This window comes from Rosa rugosa, chromosome 6 (assembly GCF_958449725.1).
Source record: "Rosa rugosa chromosome 6, drRosRugo1.1, whole genome shotgun sequence".
Lineage (NCBI taxonomy): Eukaryota > Viridiplantae > Streptophyta > Magnoliopsida > Rosales > Rosaceae > Rosa > Rosa rugosa.
Genome location: NC_084825.1, coordinates 44,251,521 through 44,273,617, shown reverse-complemented (window position 1 = coordinate 44,273,617; position 22,097 = coordinate 44,251,521). Strand labels below are relative to the sequence as shown.

Sequence of the window (22,097 nt, the reverse complement as noted above, 5' to 3'; positions counted from 1 at the left end):
TTTTATGTTTCAATTGGCAATCTACCATGGAGAGTACCTTAATGCCTTGCAGAAAACGAATCAACATACCATTTCATTACTACACAATTTGAACCAACAGATTAACAAATACCTTAAAATCTGGTTTCTTCAAAGAAAAAAAAAAAAAAAAAAACTTGGCTTTCTGAATTAGATTTAGAGGTGTGAACCTTGTAACTCTAGGGACAAATTTGGTGGGAACCTTTTCACTTGATGGAGAATGTTATCAGTTGATCTTCTTCTCTCTCTCACGTCTTGAATCTTTGGGGTGGTTGTTCTTCAAATGCTTTTGTTTTCCAAACTGTTATAAGCTTCTTCCCCCTGGCCTTTTATTATTTGTTTTTCCTTCCCTCTAGAAACAAAGTAAAACAAAGAATTACAATGAGAAAGGCCGTACCAGTTCATCATCTTTTTCCAGATAAAAAAAAATGTGCTTCATCTTAATGCTTCGAAATCCAGCAACAAAGGAAAAACAGTTCCCATGACTTGATAATATAATTAGTTCAGACATTTGGTTGAGATTTTAACTGTCATGAGCTTCGAAATCTAATGCAACCACAGCTTCTGAAGCTGGCTTAAACACCGGAAAGGAGGTACTCCAATATATGAATGAACAGAGAATAACAACAGGACTTAGGAGATTCAATTGCATTGAAATGAATGAAATCCTTAGAGATCAAAACCAAGATTTGTTTTTAAATTTACAGTAATCAACCATCTCCTTAGCAAAAAGAAAGGGAGCCAGGCATATCAGTTAGACTATTAGAGTGCTCAGATAGTAAACCAGGCATGTCACAACCAAGCACCATCAAGCAAGCAAAAAAATGTGCCCCCATCTGCTACTAATTCATGATCCATCTTCTAACAACACAGCCTACGCATCACAAAGGCTTCCAGTCACCTGGCAAGCAAATCACAGTAAGAATGACTAAACTCATAGGATATCAAACTGTTATTTCAGTCTTGGTTTTCCATGAGAAATTATCATGTCCTACCTCATCTTCTCAATTCCCAAAGTTCTTCTGTCACTTTTGATTGTAATCTCTTTCTTCTGACCAGTTGATATATCCTCAGCAGACGCACTCAAGATACCGTTTGCATCAATACTAAAGCACACATTGAATAGAGGGACACCCTTGGGAGCTGGAGGAATGTCATTGAGGCCAAATTCACCCAAAGAGTTGTTATGTAGCGTTGTGGTGCTCTCACCTTCAAAAATAGGGAAATCAATGCCAGTTTGGTTGTCATGTAAAGTAGCCAAAAGTTTCTGCTTTTTTACGGGAATTCTTGTGTTTCTAGGAATCATGACTGTCATGATATTCTTGGTATCACCACGAGAAGTATCCACACCGAGTGACAGAGGCGTGACATCCAGAAAAGTGAAGTCTTGAAGCTTCCCATTACCATTCCCACTCAACACTGCAGCTTGAACAGCTGCGCCATATGCCACTGCCTCATCTGGATTAATTCCCTTGCACAGCTCCTTCCCCTCAAACACATTCATCAATAGTTGTTGCACGTACCTTTGGAATTCTGTAAGAGCCACCGACGAGAACAACATCATGGACGAGAACAACATCATGGACACTGCTTATGTCCATTTTAGCATCCCTCAAACAATTCTTCACAGGCTCCATACACTTGCTGAATAAATCTTTGTTGAGGCTTTCAAATTTTACGCGGGTAATAATCAGATAGAAATCGGTACTCTGATCTAGACAATCAATTTCAATGTCAGTAGTTGACAAAAAGGAAAGTCTCCTTTTTGCCTTCTCACAAGCATTTCTTAACCTCCTAAGAGCTCGGGGGTTTCCACTAATGTCTGATTTATGCAACTTCTTGAATTGCTCCGCACAATAATCAACAATTCTGTTAACAAAATCTTCACCACCAAGGTGAGTGTCTCCATCGGTGGCCTTCACTTCAAAGACACCGTCCCCTATGGTAAGTAGTGACACATCTAAAGTACCACCACCCAAATCAAACACCATCACATTTCTTTTGCTATACCATCCAGCCTTCTTTTCAAGTCCATAAGCAATAGCTGCAGCTGTCGGTTCATTGATGACACGCATCACATTCAGACCAGCAGTGACACCAGCATTCTTTGTAGCCTGACGCTGCGAGTTATTGAAGTAAGCAGGAACAGTTATAACTGCATTATTCACTAGTGGTGAGCAAAGATAGGCCTTGGCAATCTCCCCCATTTTTGCGAGAACCATTGATGAGATTTCTTCAGCAGTGAACTGCTTCTCTTCACCCCTGTGGGTAACCACAATCATGGGTTTGTCACCAGGACCTTCAATGACCTTGAATGGCCAGAGCTTCACATCACGTTGAACGGAAGCATCACTGAATCTCCTGCCAATTAGCCGTTTTGCATCTGCAAATGGATCCACAACTAATATATAAACCATGCCAGTCCAACAAAGAACAATATCAAAAATCCATATGCAACAATTTTGTTTAGGTCACAAGGAATAGCAGAATAAGGTTCTTGTGGCATAATACACTACTTGTTCTTGTTAATGCCTACTTAATTTATTAGGTGAGATGGCTATGCATCATTCATATTTACCATTATACATGTCACACAAACCTAAATGAAATAAGTTGCAGTTGTTATAAGGAAGAATGAGAAAAGAAAAAAAAAAAAAACAATCATTCATATTGCAATACAGAAAATATATTCCCATCACTATTCAATATTTCAATCAATCAAATAATATTTTTCCCTCCATCTCTTGCTTCCCTTACTCTCTTTGTTTTTGCTTCACATTGATTGCTTAAGATAAACATCACAAATGAAAATTACCTAGGCAATTAACATACTTATCCATCAACAGCCCTGTTACCGTTTCAATCTAAATTTTAAAACCTCTAAGGTAATAATATAACATCTTATTCAAGACGAAAAAAATATAAACAACTGATCTTTGATTCTAAAATCAATGAGCAGACGATGTTATAGGTTTCTTCCACAGATAGAGCATTTGACTTGTCCACAAAGATTAAGATTTGAATTATAAACACCCTTTAGCTGACATCCCCTCTTGAGAAATATCCAAACCACAAGTAGACAGACAACAATATTTTCAATTCCAGCCTCACTGAGTCTAAAGAAAAATCTCACAACCACTTCACATAAAGCTCACAGCTTTACCCTAAGAAACAAAATGACATGCATATGAGAAGGAAAGTATATATAGCAAAGGAAACCACGGTTTGCAAAAGCAAATTGATGACAAATCCCCGCTGCAACATAGAACTACAGCGAAGGAAAATATGCAGTTGCACAGACCAGCACTTGTGATTAGGTTATAGGAATAACAAAAAAGGTTCTCTGCGGCATAATAAACTACTGGTCAATTCATATTTACCATTATACATGATACATAAACTAAAACGAAATAAGTTACAGAGAAGAATCAGAAAAAAGAACACTTATTCATACTGCAATGGATGTGAACATTACCCTCATTATTCATAAATCAGTCAAGCCTTCCCCTTCATCTCTTGCTTCCCTTATTCTCTCTATTCTTCCCTAACATTGCTTAAGATTTAAATCTTTACTCGAAACGGAAATCTTATAAAGAACTGATCTTCAATCATAAATTCATAATGAAATTAAGCATATAGCTTGCAAATCACCTTCATTGTGTGATTTTACATTCTTATGAATTTCAACCTCACCAGAATGATAAAGCTCACAGTTTTACCCTAGAAAAAAGAAAAGAAAAAAAAAAGACATGCATGTAAAGAGAAAATGAGAGGTAGCAAAACTATCAAAGATGGAGTTTCTGGGATTCCTGATAAGCTGGCTAATGGCAGCGCCACCAATCAGGTGGTCAGTATCAGTGAAAGCAACACAAGAAGGAGTGGTTCTGTTCCCTTGTTCATTGGCTATGATTTCTACATGGTCCTGCTGCCATGCTGCAACACACGAGTAGGTTGTGCCCAGAACAATCCCTACTGCAACTTCTTCTTTGCTCGCCATTGGGGCAGTTCAATCAAACCACACCACCTTTTTTTTTTCTTTTTTCTTTTTTCTTTTGTCCCAGAGGTAAACCAACCAAACTACCAGAGGCGAGTTTTGAAAGTGAAACCACACTGTTTTTTTTTTTTTTGAGAAGTAGTGACACCAAACTTAAGCACGAAGGTTTTTCTTTGGTAAAGCCAACTACCAAAGTACCAGCGGCGAGTTTTGAAAGTGACGCTTCCAATTTTTTTATTTTTATATAAATTTGTAAATTTGAAAGTGATGCTTCCCATTTTTATTTTTAATGAGAGTATTTAGTGCACCGACGTGCACTTGCATCTCTACTATTAGAAATGGAAGCGCCTGTTTTGGTGTCAACAGCTTCACCAAAAAGTGAACTCCCCGTATTACCCATCGTATATGAGAACAGTTCAATTTAAGTGAAAAATATAAGAAGGGGTAACCACGTAAAATACAAAAAAAAAAAAAAAAACAAAAACAAATCAGAAATTATAAATATGAAATCGTGCGCTTGATAAACAGAGAGAAAGAGAAAAAGATAGCCCGCCATCACCAGAGAAAAGAGTAACCGTCAGGGTGCACGATCGGAGGCTGGAGGCAACGTGGGAGATATGGCTTCATCACTATTCACCCTTCTCTCAGTTTACGGTTCATGGAAAAGGAGAAAACTCAGACGGAAGGAGAAGCAGAGCAAACTCAAACCCAGAAGGAGAAAAAGATTAGTATCAAAATCGGTGATTGCAGATTCACCTTTCTGAACAAATCTCTCGCCACCGATTCTATTTGGGTTTAATAAATCAGGCTTAATGTCTTCAAAGAATTTGGAGGTAGTATTAAACTTATCTTTGTTTCTATATCTTTCGATTTTTATTTCTTATTCTTATATTGAACTATTGTTTGGGAGTGTTTTTGAATTTTCTAGGTACATTACCTACTCGGGTAGTCTCTATACGTCTTGGAGGAATCAGGAAATTTTGGTTACAGGTATGGTTTGGGGATTTCATTGATTCTTGGTTTCACATTTTCAAATATTCATAATAAGCAGTTGCTGCTCATGAACTGGTCGTTCAATTGGGATTTTGCTTCTTTCTTTTCTTCTTCTTTTTTTTTACTGCTTGGGTTTCTTTCAATTGTTGCAGGTAAATTAGATGGGCGATTTCTGAACATTGTGAGAAAATGATGTCTCTAATGTTAGTTCCAGGTATTGTTTCTGTCTCATATGTTCTTCTTTCTTTAAGTAATCAATTGGTATGCAATTTGGGGGGAAGCAAATGAACCAAACAGAACTATGTTTCTCTATTGAATGGGAGACGTTTTTCATTGATGACCGTTGTTAGGCTTTTCATACATGATATCTACCATATTCTAATAGTAGAGATTTCATATTCTTTGTTTTTTCAACGCACAACTTATTATAACTCTTTGGGTGTTAGAGGTGTTGTATGTTCTGTAAACCATTATATATACGATTGATCTGCAAGTTGTCAGATCTGTGTTATCTGTTTCTTATCTATTGCCTATGCTTTAGTTATGCATGTTTCTTTTAAATTTACTTCTGTTCCTGTACTATGCTTGGTAATCCACTCAATTGAATCCTCATAAGGTATCTGTATCGCTCATGTTAGTTTTTGGTGGATCTAACTGACTCTTTGGAGGTGTTTAAGTGAGGTTTTGATTTCAATTGCAGTTCATTACTCAGTCAATCTGGGCAGACGTCTTCTTTGCGGTAACATCATAATAGTGAGATTTCAAATCACTGCGTGGTTCTCTATCTCATTCTCATATGTGTTCATTGAAATTCATTTTAGTTTTTTTATTATTTTTTTTTTAATTTTTTTATGAGATTTGAATATACGTGCATATTCATGCACCAGTACCATTACTAGCTGTCGTACATATTTATATGGGAATGAGATATAGATATTCCTCTCATTCCCCCTCTCTGTTCCTTCACTTTTATATATCATCAACATAATTGCATTAGATATGTCTGTTAAGAAGGCTTTGAACTCTTTTGGGCCCTAATATTTCTCAATATTTCTCCTACTTTCTTTTAGTTCTATCCCTAGCTAATCCTCTTTTTTCTTTGTTCAATTTAGGTGCAGAGCCAGTGAGACTGTAGTACGTGTAAGTTCTTTGGCTTTTGTTCCTGACTATGAGAAGTAAAGCAAGATAGTAAGTACTGCTGGAGCGACCACAGTTGCAGGTGATATTTTGTTTTATTTGGCTTCTTATTGGTTTCTGTAAGATGAACTTGCTTATACTAATGGTTCTTATGTTTGCTTTATTTTGTTAGTATATTTCTTGCAGAAGTATTAAGACAACACTGTGCACTAGGGCTATTGAGGTATGCAATTCCTCAGTTAAATGTTCTAACTTTTGTTATATTCTCAATTTGGATTTTATTTCTGTTCAGTAGATGCTCAGAAGCATAGTCTTAGTAAATCACAAGTGACCAAAATTAAGTCATTCTTTGAGCAGCTTCCTTTGTGAGGAGCCTCTCCTTTGCCTAGGTCTTGGAGTTTATTTTTGTTGATCTACTTGGCTGCTTGCTGAATTGGTTGAACATGAAAACACTGGTTTTTTTTTTTTTTTTTTTTTTATTGTTGCTACAACTGCTGGATTAACTACGTGATACAAAAGAGAATGCTGGGAGTTTGTCTACATAATTGAAGGGAAGTTTAAATTTTGAGACACAACGGGTGCCTTTATATTCAACAGACATGTTCTTTCCCTGCCTATTTTTGAACCTAATTTAGTGAAATTTGCTTTGTACAGAATATTTTATATGTGGGGAGATGGGCATGCCAAGCAGTAGGAATATAATATAGTAAGACATAGAAACACACCCGTCTACCAAACTCTCTCAAACCATTTTGGAGGTAGGAAACTCTGTCTTTTCTTTTTTGGATTAGTGTATGGTGTTGTAATTGATGTGGATATATGGTGTTGCAATGTACCATTTGAAGGTTATGTATTCATTCACTGTTGAGTGGAAGGGCTGTATTAAAATTGGAAATTAATGGATGCCCTGAAGACTTGCGTCTCTAATTACTTATTCTCATTGTATGCCTTGATTTTGAAAGTCACATTTCCAGAATTTTCCTACTTTTTCTTCCTCATGGGTTGTGCTTTTTGATTGTTAAAAGAGTCATGTTCTGTGATTCTTTTTCTTTATTGTATGTTTTTTGGTGTGGCGACTGTGATCTAAACACAACGTGGGGAGTTATCCTTCATCTTGAACTCTTCCTCCTTTTTTTTTTTTTTCCTTAATAATGTATTGTCTTTTTTTGTACTCTTAATTTGTAGTTTGAGCAACGACTGTTGACAAATGGATGGCTAAGATGGAATTGATTGGAGCATGTGGATTTTATTAAACAAATATGTTATAGGAGTTTCTTTTTAAAAAGTATGTTTCTATTGTTAAAATTTGTATATATTGGTGTATATTTTTGTATGAAGTTTAATGTTTTTTTCTAATGAATTGCTAAAACCAAATACCACTATAGTAAATGTTTGCATCTAAGGGAGTCTGGTAATGTGCAACACGGCAATTATATTGCACTCTTGAGCGAAATCTGACACGCATAGTAAGGGAGGAATGACAAAGTGCAAAAGCGAAATGTATTGTCAAAAAATAAAACTCGCACACGCAAAGGTTATTATACAATATCAATTTAAACAACACAACAACGGTTGTTATACAATGTCAGTTTAGACAACACAATAAAGGTTATTATACAATGTCAATTTAAAGAAAAACAATACAAAGGATATTGCATAAATGCACGCGGCCCTTTTGCACGTGCAAGAAGGCAAAAAAAAAAAAAAAGATACAATAAAAAGAAAAAAAATAACAAACCGCACGTGCATAGCAAGAGATGAAGGACAATACGCACGCGCAATTATTGTATAAATGTAACGCTTTAATATCTCTCTGTCCGCGATCAATTATTGTGAAACACAACGAGAGGTAAGTCTAAGATGTATATATCAAACGTAGCCAATAGCAATTTCGGGAACATCAATAATGACTGAGAAGACTAAGGTATTTGACCATGGGCAGTCACAACAATCTCGGACACAATTTGGACGAAACTAAAGGGAAGCAGATCAACCAAGTGACGAAAACGCCACTCGGTCTCACAATCAATCGGCATGCGACGACAATTCACTCAAAAAGCACTTGAGTTGACAAAGAGTCCTGAACCGACATTTTTTTACTAAGAAATAATGCAAGTTTAGGATGAATCGCGCTAGGGTGCAAATTGACAATTACGGCCGAAGTTCATTTTGGGCCTTGAAAAGAAACTCTGTTCGGGCTTTCCTCAGGGGCTTCGTTGCACAAATCAGAGAAAAGAGACCCAGCCCACTTCACTTTTGGTTAAATAAGAGTGGCCCCCATCCGAATTTGGGGCTCTTCGTCTTTTTCGGAGAGATATAACAGTTGCGCCTCCAAGAACAGTTAGATTTTGTTGCGCTCTTCTTCATTCTCTTCAATCCAGCAATTACGGTTTTGCAGAAATAGAGAGAGAGAGAGAGAGAGAGAGAGAGAGAGAGAGAGAGCCTTCGAAACCCTAGCTATGGAGAAAGAGAAATCGAGCAAGCGCTCCCGAGACGAACGCGACCGACGAGACCGAGACCGCGACAGGGATCATCACAAGCATCGAAGCAGCCGCGACGCTTCCGATGACCACCACCGCCAACACCGCTCTCGATCGGACCGCGATTCGAAGGCAGAGCGCTCCCACGACCACAGATCTCGCCGTGACAGGTCGCCGGAGCCGCGGGACGACCGGGAAGCGTCGCGCGACCACCGCGAGCGGTCGTACGAGAGGGAAGGGAGTAGAGAGAGGTCCAGGCATCGCGAAGTGAAGCGGGAGAGGTCGGAGGAGGGAGAGGATGTGGTGGAGAGGAGGCATAAGAGGAAAGAGAGGGAGAGGAGTGAGGGTAGAGATGGCGGTGTGGATGAGTCTGAAGATTCTAAGAGAGCTAGGGGTTTGGATGAGAGGAAAGAGAGGAAGCGATTTGATGACCGCCGAGTAAAGGAAGAAGAGGATGCTGGAGAATTGGAAAGGAGCACTGAAGGGAATGTGATTCACACTGAGGTTAAGGTTAAGAAAGAAGAATTGGAGGATGATGAGGGCTTCACTACCACCCAAAATGGGGGTGCTCCGGTGGGTAATGTGAGTTTTCTCTTAACTTTTTCTGTGTTTTACTATTGTGCATTTGATAATTGCCATTGTTTGATAACTGATATTATTCACATTTAAGTTACATCTTTGGTGGATACATTTAGGCTAGCATTTGTAAGACACCTTATAAAACTGTGACGGTGATTTTCTGTTGAGAATGATTGAGGAATACATTAAACAGAAGCATAAAGATTGCGATATTTGAATGAAATTTAGATCAAAGGATTTTTGACTTCTAAAAGCTGCACTGTGTGATTGTTAGTTGTAGTTCTAGTATAGGTCTCTAGTATGTTAAGTTAGATTGAATTGACTCTTATGAACAGGACCTGTTGGTATTACTTGCTATATACTCTTGAAATATGAAGTGATAGATGCTAATGATTGATTTGAGTGGTATCTACAGATTTTTAGTTGAAGTGTTTCCTTCCTAAAAAATGTAAGCTGTCTTATTGCACTTTTTGTAAGCATTTTGTATTATTTAACAATGCCTCCATGCGCTAATATTAGGCTGTTAAAAATTGCTCTCATTCCTACATGCTTCATTTCCTCTGTACGTCATCTCTCCATCGGTGAGCAGTAAGCATGCATGTGAAGTATCATTTATCTTTATGTCCTTCTGATTAATAATGCTTATGATATCCCTACCATGATTGAGCTGTCCTGAGTATGCATAGTAACTTTGTTTAGTTTTTAACACTTACAGGGTGCCAGTCTGGATTCTACTATGGAATCAAGGGTTGTGCCTGAGACCTCTTTCCCCCCTAGTCATCCCCATCCTACCAAGGTATATTCGATTTCTACCACAAATGAAAATAAGGGAGTTAGTATTACCAGATCTCATGAGGTTCATGGAAAATCTAGTACAGATGGGACATCTTCAACTGCTGGAAGAAGTGGAAATCTGCCTCCTGGTGAGTTAGATAAAATTAAGAATCTTCTGGCGAAACGTAAGGAATTGGCTGACAAGCTGAACAAAACGAAGGTAAGATGTTCTCATAATTTGTTTTCATCCTTGTTAATGTGTCATGCTCAATGCCATTTCTTGATTTAGAATTCATTATCATTATTTTCATCTTGCAGTTAGACAAAGCAGCCAAAGCTATTTCAGATGCTAGCGCAAACTTGGGATTGAAGGATGGGATGCAACCTCCATCTGCAAGTACAGGAATGTTGCATCCCCCTGTGCCATCAACAATTAGTGGTACAAGTGGGATGACTGGTCTGACTGGTGAAAAATATGAAGCTGTAAAACTTGCACAGGAGCGGGCTGCCAGGATGGGCTTTCGCCATGACCCAGAATTTGCTCCTGTTATAAACTTGTTCCCAGGACAGGTGGCAACAGATGTTGTTCCCCCTCAGAAGCCTACCAAGGCCCCTGTTCTTCGACTTGATGCCCTTGGAAGGGAAATAGATGAACATGGAAATGTAGTCAATGTGACTAAACCAAACAACCTCAGCACTTTAAAGGTTTGTTACTATTCTACCTGTCAGACCGTTGCCTCTTATATTGTGGATATTTATTTTAATGTTCTTCTGGTTTTTTATACGTTTCAGGTCAACATTAACAAACAGAAGAAAGACGCATTCCAAATTCTTAAACCTGAAGTCGATATGGATCCTGAATCAAATCCTTTTTTTGACCCGAAGATGGGCATTAATATGACGAAGATTATGAGGCCAAAGAGGATGAACTTCCAGTTTGTAGAGGAAGGGAAGTGGTCAAAAGATGCTGAACATATGAAGTTGAAGGTAATATCTTTCTGTCTCTTTTAACACCTTCTGAAATGTTAGTGAATTTTATACCAATCTTTTATCTAACTTTTTTCATTTCACTCCTGATATAGAGTAAATTTGGGGAATTACAAGCAAAAGAGCATAGGGCGAAGCAGGCCCAGTTGGCAAAGGCAAAGGCAGCACCTGATACAAATCCAAATTTGATAGAGGTAGCAGAAAGAGTCATCACCAAAGAAAAACCGAAGGATCCAATTCCTGAAGTTGAGTGGTGGTAAGTTGACAACTACTTGTTCCATTATGCTGTGATTTGCTTAATGATTCTTCTTTTTAGGGTGCTTGCTTGAATTGCTTCTTCTTAAAATTATCCAACATGGGGACTGATATCTGTTTTGTTTATAATCTTTGCCTTGATATTCTTTCTAGTGTAGGATTCATGTTAAAGTGCTGTTACATGTTATTCATTCCCATTCAATTTTAGTGTCTTGGATTTTCTTTTCTTGTCCTGATCATAGATTTCTTTCAACTTTTTAAAAGCTTTTGTATCATCTTGATAATAAGAGCTTGTTAATTGTATGTGAATCGTCTCTCTGCTATGCTGATTTTGGAAAAATTTAAAACTAAATCATGATCCCCCTTTTTTTTGTTTTTTGAAATAAAAATTGTGATCGTATAGTATAGTATCATGGATTTTATTTGCTTGCTCTGCTTATCATAGATTTCATTCAACTTTATACTAGCTCTGTATCATCATATAATAGTGATAGTCAAAGTTTAAAATTGTAGGCCACTTTTAATGATCTTTGGTTGTGATGCCTGCTGATTCATGATTGTTGGTTGAAAAAGATTCATGATTTTGGTTGTAAATGAATTCGTGGCTTGTCCCTATCTGCTAATCTGTTGAATGGCATTTTTCAACTGTCATGCTCTGAAGAAAAGTATGGTCTTCTTTGGTACTATATACTTATTTGTTTATTTTTAAATTAGATTTGCATTAGTTAAACTTCAGAAATTCTATTATATTTTTCAAAAGATGATTCCTAATTATGGTTGAAATTTTTTTCAGGGATGTGTCCTTTTTACAATCTGGTACTTATGGCGAGCTTGTTGATGGTAGAATACCTGAAGACAGATTAAAGTTGGACAAAATCACCATCTATGTTGAACATCCTCAGCCCATTGAGCCCCCTGTGGAGCCAGCTCCTCCACCACCTCAACCATTAAAGTTGACCAAGAAAGAGCAGAAAAAACTACGCACACAGCGTCGTCTTGCTAGAGAGAAAGATAAGCAGGAGATGATTAGACAGGGTCTGATTGAACCTCCCAAGTCAAAAGTTAAAATGAGTAATTTGATGAAAGTTCTTGGATCTGAAGCAACCCAAGATCCAACCAGACTGGAAAAGGAGATCCGGAGTGCAGCTGCTGAACGTGAACAAGCTCATATAGACAGGAATATTGCCCGCAAGCTCACTCCTGCGGAGCGCCGGGAGAAGAAAGAGAGGAAGCTTTTTGATGATCCAAATAATGTGGATACCATAGTCTCAGTTTATAAAATCAATGATCTATCTCATCCAAAGGCCCGCTTTAAGATTGATGTTAATGCCAGAGAGAATCGGCTGACTGGATGTGCTGTGATCTCAGATGGTATGAATGTTGTGGCTGTTGAAGGTGGAAGCAAATCTATCAAAAGGTATGCAAAGGTCATGCTTCGGCGCATAAACTGGGCTGAGGCTGTGAAAGAGGAGGAAGAAGATGAAGAAGAAAATGATGATAAGCCTCCTAACAAGTGTGTCTTGGTGTGGCAAGGAAGTGTTGCCAGGCCTAGTTTCAATAGATTTTTGGTTCATGAATGCATGACTGAAGCTGCTGGTCGAAAGTTCTTTGCTGATGCTGGCGTTGCTCATTACTGGGATCTTGCAGTCAACTTTGCAGATGATGACTAGTAATTGGATGGAGAGGCTGCGCACTCATGGAAGTACTTTGGTCAATAAAGTAGTTGTTTGCAACTGTACTGGGATCATTTATGATATTTGCATAATGCCTATTTTCACTGAACCATTCTATCCATGTTGTATCGTGTCATATTAAATTTGCCTAAATGAGTAATCTTTGCACTGTTGGATGCTTTAATTACTCATGTAGAGTTTTTTCATTCAGGGAATTATATTATGCTTGTTACTCTGGCATGTCCTCTTTAGGTCTTTGGTTAAGTATATGCTTACTCATCGAAGGTTGGAACTGGTTTCCTTCCTGTAGCTGGAATGACGGGTAGTTAGAATAGCGCCCCTTAATCTGTTATTAAAGCCTGTCAGTCTATCCAGAATGCAAGTGTTATGGCCCTCATGCTCGACAAGGAAGAAATGCGAGTTCAGATCTGCCCTACTTAACTGGGCAAGAGATGGAGGCCATAGATGCTGCTGTTCATTCAAACTATCATCTACGCCCTGGAGATATAAATATCGTTATTAGGCTCGGACCCATTACATTAAAGCCTTTGCATGCCGGAAAGTTCTGCACCATAACTTATTGCTCTGAATCTATGACCAAATGCCATAAAAGCTTAATGTACTGGAAGTTCTCGAACGCCAAGATTGGAGACCACAAGAAATCTAAGACAGTGATAGCGAAGCAATAATGCCAGAGGGTTTTGAAAGACTGGTAGAAGAAGAAAAGGGAAACTTGAGTAAGGTATCTAGATGGGTGCATATGCCCGCATGCTCATGCACACGTTGATTTCATCATTTTTCTGTTTTGACTTTGAGGACTTCCATTGCTAAGCCTCCCTGTTTTATAGGTTTGAGTTGGCTTATAGTTCGGTACGGGATAGGTAGCCTAGCTATTTTTAACTAGATGATGAAATCTATCTATGAATATTGATGAACCATAAATTGGAGGTAAGATCATTTGGTCCATATCGATGACATACTTTGGGGGCTAAGTATTTAAAAAGGGTTCACACTTCAGAAAGTTCTAATAGCTTTTAATAGAAGTAATCTTCGGAAAAGATTGAAATGGACTGATGTATCAATACATTAGTTCTTTGTTAACGACAATATATCTTTTAAAATCAACTAGTTCCGTGCCATGATCATAACTTGATCTACGTACTGCTGCAAGTTAGCTATTCTACAAGTAGTAAATTGAATGGATAGATTTATTGTACATTTGTACCTGAAGGTAAAGCTTTGCTGGTTTTAGCTAAATTTCATTGTTTTGTCTAAGGTCATGCTAGTGTAGGAAGGGATAGAAAGAAAAGCAATAAGACAAAGTGCTTTACATATATTCACTTTGCTTACCCAAATTTCACACGTTTAAGGAAGAAGGAGGAGCAAAATTGCTAAAGTAATCTTGCAATTTTGGGGACTTCAAATATCAAAACTTGTTTTGGACTTATATCTATGTCCCGCAATTTTTCATGGCAAGTGCAAACTTAATCCTTTGGACTTAAGAAACCCCACAAAATGGTACATTTTGAAACCAAATGACTTGTTAGCTAATGTCCAAACAATACATGAATGGTACATTATATTTTGACACCAAATTAATGACTTGTTAGCTAATGTCCAAACAATACACGACTCAATGTGGAAAGAAATATTTTTAGTTGGTTTACCATATTTTCAACTATAACCCACCTTTTATTATCAAATATTCTTTTTAAAACTTGTTTTTTTTAAAAAAAAAATTATATAAAATTCAATGAGTAACTTACTTCCTGGCGGCTGAAAGCAATTATCAACGATATACACTGATAACTCTTATTCAGTCTGACGATATTAGAATTTGTTTTTTTTTCTTAAAATGAACTTTATTGGTGATATTTAGGCTAATTTTAAACTCTTCGGTAATGCACTTACCTAAATGGACATTTACTTTCAATCTTACATTGATTGAGAAAAACATATCTAAACTGATAGTTCCAACTTTACTTTTCCATTTCAGTTGTGCCCCACAGAATGTAGTTCAATCCCATCAACTAGGCCTCCAAAATTGAAGCCAGGTTTAATAGGGAAGACTTCAAATCTCAATGCCTTAACCTACTCGATTAAATTTGCAGTACTAAATTGCCTAGTAGCCCCAAAGGCCCCCATAATAAATCTTGAACCAAATACAATAACCCTCAAAGCCTATCTGCTTGCTTACGTAAATTTTGATCAACACCCAACCTAATTTGAACGGAAAATGAAACCCTAAAGACCCATCACGCCATGTGTCACTCACCGCTCGCCAATGGATATCTTCCACGTGTCATCTCTTCTTCTTGTTTAAGTAACTGGAGACGTACGAACCTGGGTATATTAGGCGTTGTAGGTCACCTCCCTTCAAAACCGTGAAAAAAAAAAAAACACACACACACACAGAGAAACCCAAAAAAACCTAACCGTAAACCCTCACACAAGACGACCTCACCATTTGGTTATATTTCTATATATTGAAAAACCGTACGCCATAACTCCATAAAGCCGAAGATCCAAACCCACACGCAGCTTCATTTTCTCTTGATAGAGAGAGATAGACCTCCATCACTTTCCTCCACTCCCGCCTCGTTTGTCTTCACCTCCAAACCGCCCCCCTGATTGCCCTGGATTAATGCATTATTAAGAGGAATTGATACCCCTATCCAAACACGGCCTTCACTGTAACAGACCACCCTATAAAACCCTGAAATGTCTCGTGTAGCAGCAGAGAATCAGATATCGCCGTTTTTCTCTATGGAGCTCGACGACTTCCCACGCGCCTCCCACGGCGCGTCACCCTCACTCGGCCAGCTTCTGAAGCACGTCGGAGATGTCCGCAAGGAGGCCACCGGCGACGGCGGCGAGACTCCGATGCATCACCACCAGGTGCTCGACATGGGCGACGAGAGTCTTGAAAACCCGAGGTCGCTTCCGTTCGTGCTCTCGTTCACTAACCTGACTTACAGCGTCAAGATTCGCCGGAAATTCAGTCTTTCCGGGATGTTTACTGGCCAGAACAACCGTCTCGGCGCTGCGACGCTGTCGGAGCCCGTAGGAGGAGAGAGCCTGTTCACGAGGTCCAAGACCCTGCTGAACGACATCTCCGGCGAGGCTAGAGAAGGAGAAGTGCTGGCGGTGCTCGGCGCTAGCGGTTCCGGCAAGTCGACTCTCATCGACGCCTTGGCCAATCGCATCGCCAAGGGAAGCCTGAAAGGAAAGGTCAGCCTCAACGGCGAGGTCCTGGAGTCGCGGCTGCTCAAAGTGATCTCAGCTTACGTCATGCAGGACGATCTGCTATTCCCGATGCTGACGGTGGAGGAGACGCTCATGTTCGCCGCCGAGTTCCGCCTCCCTAGGGCGCTCTCGAAATCCAAGAAGAAAATGCGGGTCCAGGCGCTGATAGACCAGCTCGGCCTCCGCAACGCGGCCAGCACCATCATCGGGGACGAGGGCCACCGCGGCGTCTCCGGAGGAGAGCGCCGCCGCGTCTCGATCGGAATCGACATCGTTCACGACCCGATCATCCTCTTCCTAGACGAGCCGACCTCCGGCCTCGACTCCACCTCCGCCTTCATGGTCGTCAAGGTCCTCCAGCGGATCGCTCAGTCCGGCAGCATTGTGGTCATGTCCGTACACCAGCCGAGCTACAGAATCTTGGGCCTGCTGGACCGCCTCCTCTTCCTCAGCCGCGGCCAAACCGTTTTCAGCGGCTCGCCAGCTCAGCTTCCCTCCTACTTCGCCGAGTTCGGGCGGCCCATACCCGACTCCGAAAACAAAACCGAGTTCGCTCTTGACCTGATCCGAGAACTGGAAGGCTCCCCCGGCGGGACCCAATCCCTCGTCGAGTTCAACAACTCCTGGCAGACCATGAAGCACAGCGATCACTACCGCTCCGCCACCGACATACGACACGTCGTTCCCCTCCAAGAAGCCATCTCCGCCAGCATTTCCCGTGGAAAGCTAGTCTCCGGCGCCACCAACAACGACGCCAGCCCCAACTCCATGGTCCCCACCTTCGCCAACCCCATCTGGATCGAAATGGCCGTCCTCGCGAGACGCTCCATGAAAAACTCGAGACGAATGCCGGAGCTGTTCGGAATCCGGCTCGGCGCCGTCGTGGTCACCGGGTTCATCCTCGCCACCATGTTCTGGAACCTCGATAATACCCCTAAGGGAGTCCAAGAACGCCTCGGGTTCATCGCCTTCGCCATGTCCACCACCTTCTACACCTGCGCCGACGCCTTACCCGTCTTCCTCCAAGAACGCTACATCTTCATGAGAGAGACCGCCTACAATGCCTACCGTAGATCCTCCTACGTTCTTTCACACTCTCTAGTGGCTCTTCCGGCGCTGGTTTTCCTCTCCGCCGCGTTCTCCGCCATCACATTCTGGGCCGTGGGCCTCGACGGCGGGCTCTCGGGGTTCCTATTCTACTTCCTCATCATCTTCGCCTCGTTCTGGGCGGGAAGCTCATTCGTCACATTCCTCTCCGGCGTCGTCCCCCACGTCATGCTCGGCTACACTATAGTCGTGGCAATCTTAGCCTACTTCCTTCTCTTCAGTGGCTTCTTCATAAACCGTAACAGAATCCCGGACTACTGGATTTGGTTCCACTACATGTCACTAGTGAAGTACCCCTACGAGGCTGTAATGCAGAACGAGTTTCAGGACCCGACTAAGTGCTTCGTGAGGGGTGTACAGATATTTGATAATACTCCGCTGGCTTCGGTCCCGGCGGCGCTGAAGGTGAAGCTTCTGGGCAGCATGAGCGAGACGCTGGGGATGACGATTACGAGGACGACTTGCTTGACGACTGGGAGTGATTTATTGAAGCAGCAGGGAGTGACTCAGCTGAGCAAGTGGAATTGCTTGTGGATCACGGTGGCCTGGGGGTTTCTGTTCAGGATTCTCTTCTATTTTTCGTTGCTGATTGGGAGCAAGAACAAGAGGAGGTAGAAGAAGATGGGTCGTCCTCGTCGTCGTTGTCGTCATGCATGGAAACTGTAAGCTTATTGCTCTCTAGCTCTGTGTTTTCTTTGGCGGGAGGTGGTTGATGTTTTAATTGTTTTTTTTTTTTCTTTTTCTTCACAGTTTCTAGATTTGTCCAGTATTATTTTGAACTGTTTTGGTGGTGCATGTACAAGTACAAGTGTTACATATATACTTCGCAAGAATTAATAAGAAACTATTTCATTCATATATATATTGCTCTACTCTATCTGATCGATCTGCTTGTTCTATACCAATTGTTTTTGGTTTCTGAAAGATTTGTTGGCAAACCATATGTGATTTGTTGAACAACGATATGTTTGTGATATGCGGCATGCATGATTTAATTTATTGCTGATTTTGTCAAAAAGAGGGGACATGAAAAGTTGAAAACAATTTATATGAAATTTTTGCGCATTTATTTTATTTTGCATTTTTACATGGATGGGATGATCGATCGATAAGAGAGAAAATCCAAGAGGAAGATTATGACAGGACCTAGCCTTCAATTTTAATGGACTTCTTTTGGAGTCTTGCAATTTATGACCAAAACTATCTACTTAGACCTATATGATCTTCAAGAAAACTCAAATAATTGGAAAATCATTCAGCCAATTCTAATTACAGTTTGTTGTTATTTTACTATGGTTATCTTTAAAAATATCCTTAAGTAAGATCAAGGACGAACCCAATGATTACCTAAATAACCCTAAACCCTAGAATATGGTAATTAAGTAGTACGAAGTTATTATTTTCATACTAGATTGTCTGGTTACATAATGTAACAGTACGTTAATGCATGTGATGTGTACTTACTTCAATTGGTGACAAAATCAACTTCAAAAGTTCGTTAACGTGATTCAAATCCTAATTATCAATAATTATTAGTGCCTAACATATCAACTGCGGCATTACACGAGTAACTAATTTATCTAGCATTCCTCATTGGGCAGACTCCATTGACATTGATGTGGAATTTTGGAGTAGCTAGATCGAGTTGTTGGAGAATTTAATTTGAGGCACATTACACAGTACATGATGCTGAAACGAAGTAACTGCAGAGCTTAATTTTCGTGTCTGTTATAGCTCGTCTACTTCATTTAAATAAAGTTGCTGGGATCTTAATTAATTTCTCCTATACTTTCTTGAATGGGGAAACGGGAAATCTGGGAATCATTCATCAGTATTCACTAAGAGCAACTTCAACAGTTTCCCTATAATTTATGCATAATAAGGAAGCAAAAGTCAAAGATGCTTTTTTTTTCTCCAACTCCAACAAGTTCTCTATTTTACAGCAATCTCTAAAATCTCCATATTCTTCCTTAAATTTTAGAGATTGCTGTAAATATAGGGAATTTGATTTTCTCTTTCCTCACTTTCTCTAAAATAGGGATAATTATAGGGAATATGTTAGAGCAAAAGATACTCATTTTTCCCTAAAGTAGAGAAAAATTAAAATATAGGGAAGCTGTTGGAGTTGCTCTAATATTGTTGGAATTTGTTAGGCAGCTTGAAAATATATGGGTCCTAGGGATGGCAAAAATCCCCATCGGGTATTCGACCCTAACGGGGAGAAATTCGGGGGAAATCGGGTAACGGGGATGGGGATCCCCAGTATTCGAATTTTGAAATCGGGTACGGGGCGGGGATGGTATTTTAATCCTCATCCCCATACCCACCCAATAAGAATTATCTGAAATAAATATATATATATATATATATATATATATATATATATATATTATTTATTATATATATTTTTGATATTATTTATAAATAAATAGTTATGTATACTTCATCTTTTTGTCAATATTTAAATTCTGTTAATAAATATGTTCAAAAAAAGAAAGATTTTTTTTTTAATAAAAGATCTTTATCAACATGTCAATTTTCCTTGATTGAAATAAAAAATTTATTTTATTTGATGTTTGATTTTAACTTCATATTTTACAATCCAAAATTATTTGTATGAATTTTTATATAGTAAATTAGTAATATTGTTAACGGGGATTGAGGCGGGTACAAGGACCTAAACCCCAATGGGGACGAGGACGGGGAATCCTCAGTATCTTATTACGGGGATTGGGGCGGATAAGGGGATGGGAAATGAAGTCGGGTATGGGGATGATAATTTAATCCCCTTACCCTACCCTCCCCATTGCCATCCCTAATGGGTCCATATCTATGCATGGCCGGTTCTGCTTTTTCTCCTGTGGCCCTCTTCATTCTTCAATTATAGGGCTTTTGATTCTTCAATTATATACAGCAAGACCCATTTAATTATACCAAATAATTCTCAAGAGTCTCTCCTGAAATAGCAACATTTGCCGATGAATTATTCTCGGAAATAATTTGATTTCGATCCAAAACTTGGGTTCAGTTCGACTGTTCGATTGTTTCGATCCAAATAAGTTCTTGTTGATCGAAGTTCATGGAATGCGATTTCAACCCGTTCCTTTGGGAACAGACATGGTATTATTTGTGCATTAAAACTTCCATTGATCTGTTGCCATCTACCAAGGACCAAGTAGCTGCTGCTGGTAGGTTGAGGATATTTGAGTAGCGAGTGTATGGAGACTTAAGGGGAAGTGAAAGAAAATATCTCGAGCTAAGAACTAATTGCTCGTCAAACATTGTACATGTTAATTAAAGTTTCCAACTTGATTTCTTGTTTTTTCTTCTCCATCGTTCTCATATCCTGGCATGGTTTACTCTCGTATTTATATATTGGTTATATATAACTTCTTTCACACAATATGCATGTGATCGCTCATGTTACTGTACGTTATGAGATTAAATTCGTGTTTAAACACTTGTATAGGTATGCCAAATATTCGTGTTACATAAAATCGGGAAACACAAAAATTCATTTTTGGGTAGCGGTTTGAGAATTGAGTGCTCTACTAGCAAAAGAATAGTTAATGGAATTAACTAAATAGATAGCAAAACTTGCATGTTAAGTTTACGATCCATTTCTTGTATATATATCAATTCATCCATCAGTTATGGCATTGAAAATTTGTGAACTGCATGCATAGAAAAAGGCTTAACGATAGAATAGGACTTGAAAGAAAGTGACCACATATAGTTCCAAAGAATTATTGAACAATTAACCAGACATATATACATGTTGTTGTTGAGTTGTCAAAATCACTAATCAATTCTTTCATTGGGACAATCTATTAGATTGATTTTATGAAACAGGTTCATAAACCATGTACTTGGCTCAATACTGGAAGTGAATGCTTTTCTTGGCATAAAATTTTAATTATAAAAAAAAAACTCAGAGCAACATGTGTTAGGGTTACATCTTAATCCCTAAGAATATCCAATATGTGAACCTATTTCTTGTTTGTCTATGTGGTTAACCTATGAATGCTTTAGTTCTTGTGGTAGGTAGGTAGCTAGATATATATCATCTTACAGCCTAGCTCAAGTATAATTATAAACACACACACACACATATATATATATATATATGAGAAATTATCACAAATTGTCCCTGAATTATGACTCGTTCGACACTTAACTCACTGACTTTTTAAAAATATAACTTAACTCACTCACTTTAATATCCGTCTTTCACATAACTCACTCCCGTCTATGGTGTTGTTAAAAATTTGAACATAGATGGTCATTTTCCCCAAATTACATATAAATATTTGAAAAAGAAATATTAAAATTAAAAAAATGAAATTTTTAAAGAAAGTTAGATTTGTTTTTCAAACTTTTTATAGTTTTCTGATAATTTCTAATAAAAAATTAACTTTTAATTTGAAAAAAAAATGTAATTGTTTATTTAGAAAAAAAAAAATTCAAGTTAAAAATGTATATTTTAGTGTTTAGACAAATATACCCTCAACTTTAACGGCTTCAAACGGGAGATTTAACGGTAGTGAGTTAAGTGTAAGATAATGGTAAATGTGAGTGAGTTAAGTGATATTTTTGAAAAGTCAGTGAGTTAAGTGTCGAATGGGTGATAACTCAGTGACCATTTGTGGTTTTTTGCCTATATAACCCTATATATATATATATATATATATATATATATATATAGATTAAATACTTGTTACTCCTCAAACTTTTCCCTAAAAAACAGTCTAGTCCCTCGCCTTTCAAATTAAGGCCCCGTTTGGGATTGCTTCGCTTTTAAAAAAATCAGCTTTTGTTCAAAATTTTAGGTTTTATTGTGTTTGGTAAATAAAT

General features: G+C 38.8%; 2 protein-coding genes, 1 long non-coding RNA gene and 1 pseudogene across 5 annotated transcripts; 3 read left to right on the top strand and 1 right to left on the bottom strand.

Annotated features, from left to right (window-relative positions):
- Positions 1–362: 362 nt before the first annotated feature.
- On the bottom strand, positions 363–4,112 carry LOC133718306 (heat shock cognate 70 kDa protein-like; annotated as a pseudogene).
- Positions 4,113–4,555: 443 nt separating this feature from the next.
- LOC133718308 (uncharacterized) lies at positions 4,556–7,492 on the top strand. 2 transcript variants are annotated; one of them, XR_009850232.1, is made up of 7 exons: positions 4,556–4,845; positions 4,941–5,002; positions 5,158–5,219; positions 5,706–5,758; positions 6,118–6,224; positions 6,315–6,900; positions 7,328–7,492. It is a non-coding gene; the product is annotated as an uncharacterized LOC133718308 (long non-coding RNA). The 2 variants fall into 2 exon arrangements; XR_009850231.1 differs by having other exon boundaries at positions 6,118–6,900.
- Positions 7,493–8,449: 957 nt separating this feature from the next.
- LOC133718305 (protein RDM16) lies at positions 8,450–13,134 on the top strand. Of its 2 annotated transcripts, none has more exons than XM_062145116.1 (6): positions 8,450–9,204; positions 9,917–10,195; positions 10,294–10,680; positions 10,768–10,962; positions 11,058–11,218; positions 12,011–13,134. In XM_062145116.1, the coding sequence occupies exons 1-6, from the start codon at positions 8,602–8,604 to the stop codon at positions 12,885–12,887; spliced, it is 2,502 nt and encodes an 833-aa protein (XP_062001100.1). In that variant the 5' UTR covers positions 8,450–8,601; the 3' UTR covers positions 12,888–13,134. The 2 variants fall into 2 exon arrangements, with proteins under 2 accessions (XP_062001100.1, XP_062001101.1); XM_062145117.1 differs by lacking the exon at positions 8,450–9,204 and having other exon boundaries at positions 9,979–9,997; positions 10,080–10,195.
- A 2,195-nt stretch (positions 13,135–15,329) lies between these two features.
- Positions 15,330–18,103, top strand: LOC133714582 (ABC transporter G family member 6-like). The gene has a single exon (XM_062140722.1). The coding sequence runs from the start codon at positions 15,612–15,614 to the stop codon at positions 17,856–17,858; it is 2,247 nt and encodes a 748-aa protein (XP_061996706.1). The 5' UTR covers positions 15,330–15,611; the 3' UTR covers positions 17,859–18,103.
- The last annotated feature ends 3,994 nt before the right edge of the window (positions 18,104–22,097 follow it).

What these genes read in the sequence shown, in the direction of transcription:
- LOC133718305 (XM_062145116.1), top strand. Translation starts at nt 8,602, where the DNA reads ATGGAGAAAGAGAAATCGAGCAAGCGCTCCCGAGACGAACGCGACCGA. An exon ending in ACAACCTCAGCACTTTAAAG is followed by an intron (nt 10,681 to 10,767) that starts GTTTGTTACTAT and finishes TATACGTTTCAG; the next exon opens with GTCAACATTAACAAACAGAA. An exon ending in ATTCCTGAAGTTGAGTGGTG is followed by an intron (nt 11,219 to 12,010) that starts GTAAGTTGACAA and finishes AATTTTTTTCAG; the next exon opens with GGATGTGTCCTTTTTACAAT.
- LOC133714582 (XM_062140722.1), top strand. Translation starts at nt 15,612, where the DNA reads ATGTCTCGTGTAGCAGCAGAGAATCAGATATCGCCGTTTTTCTCTATG.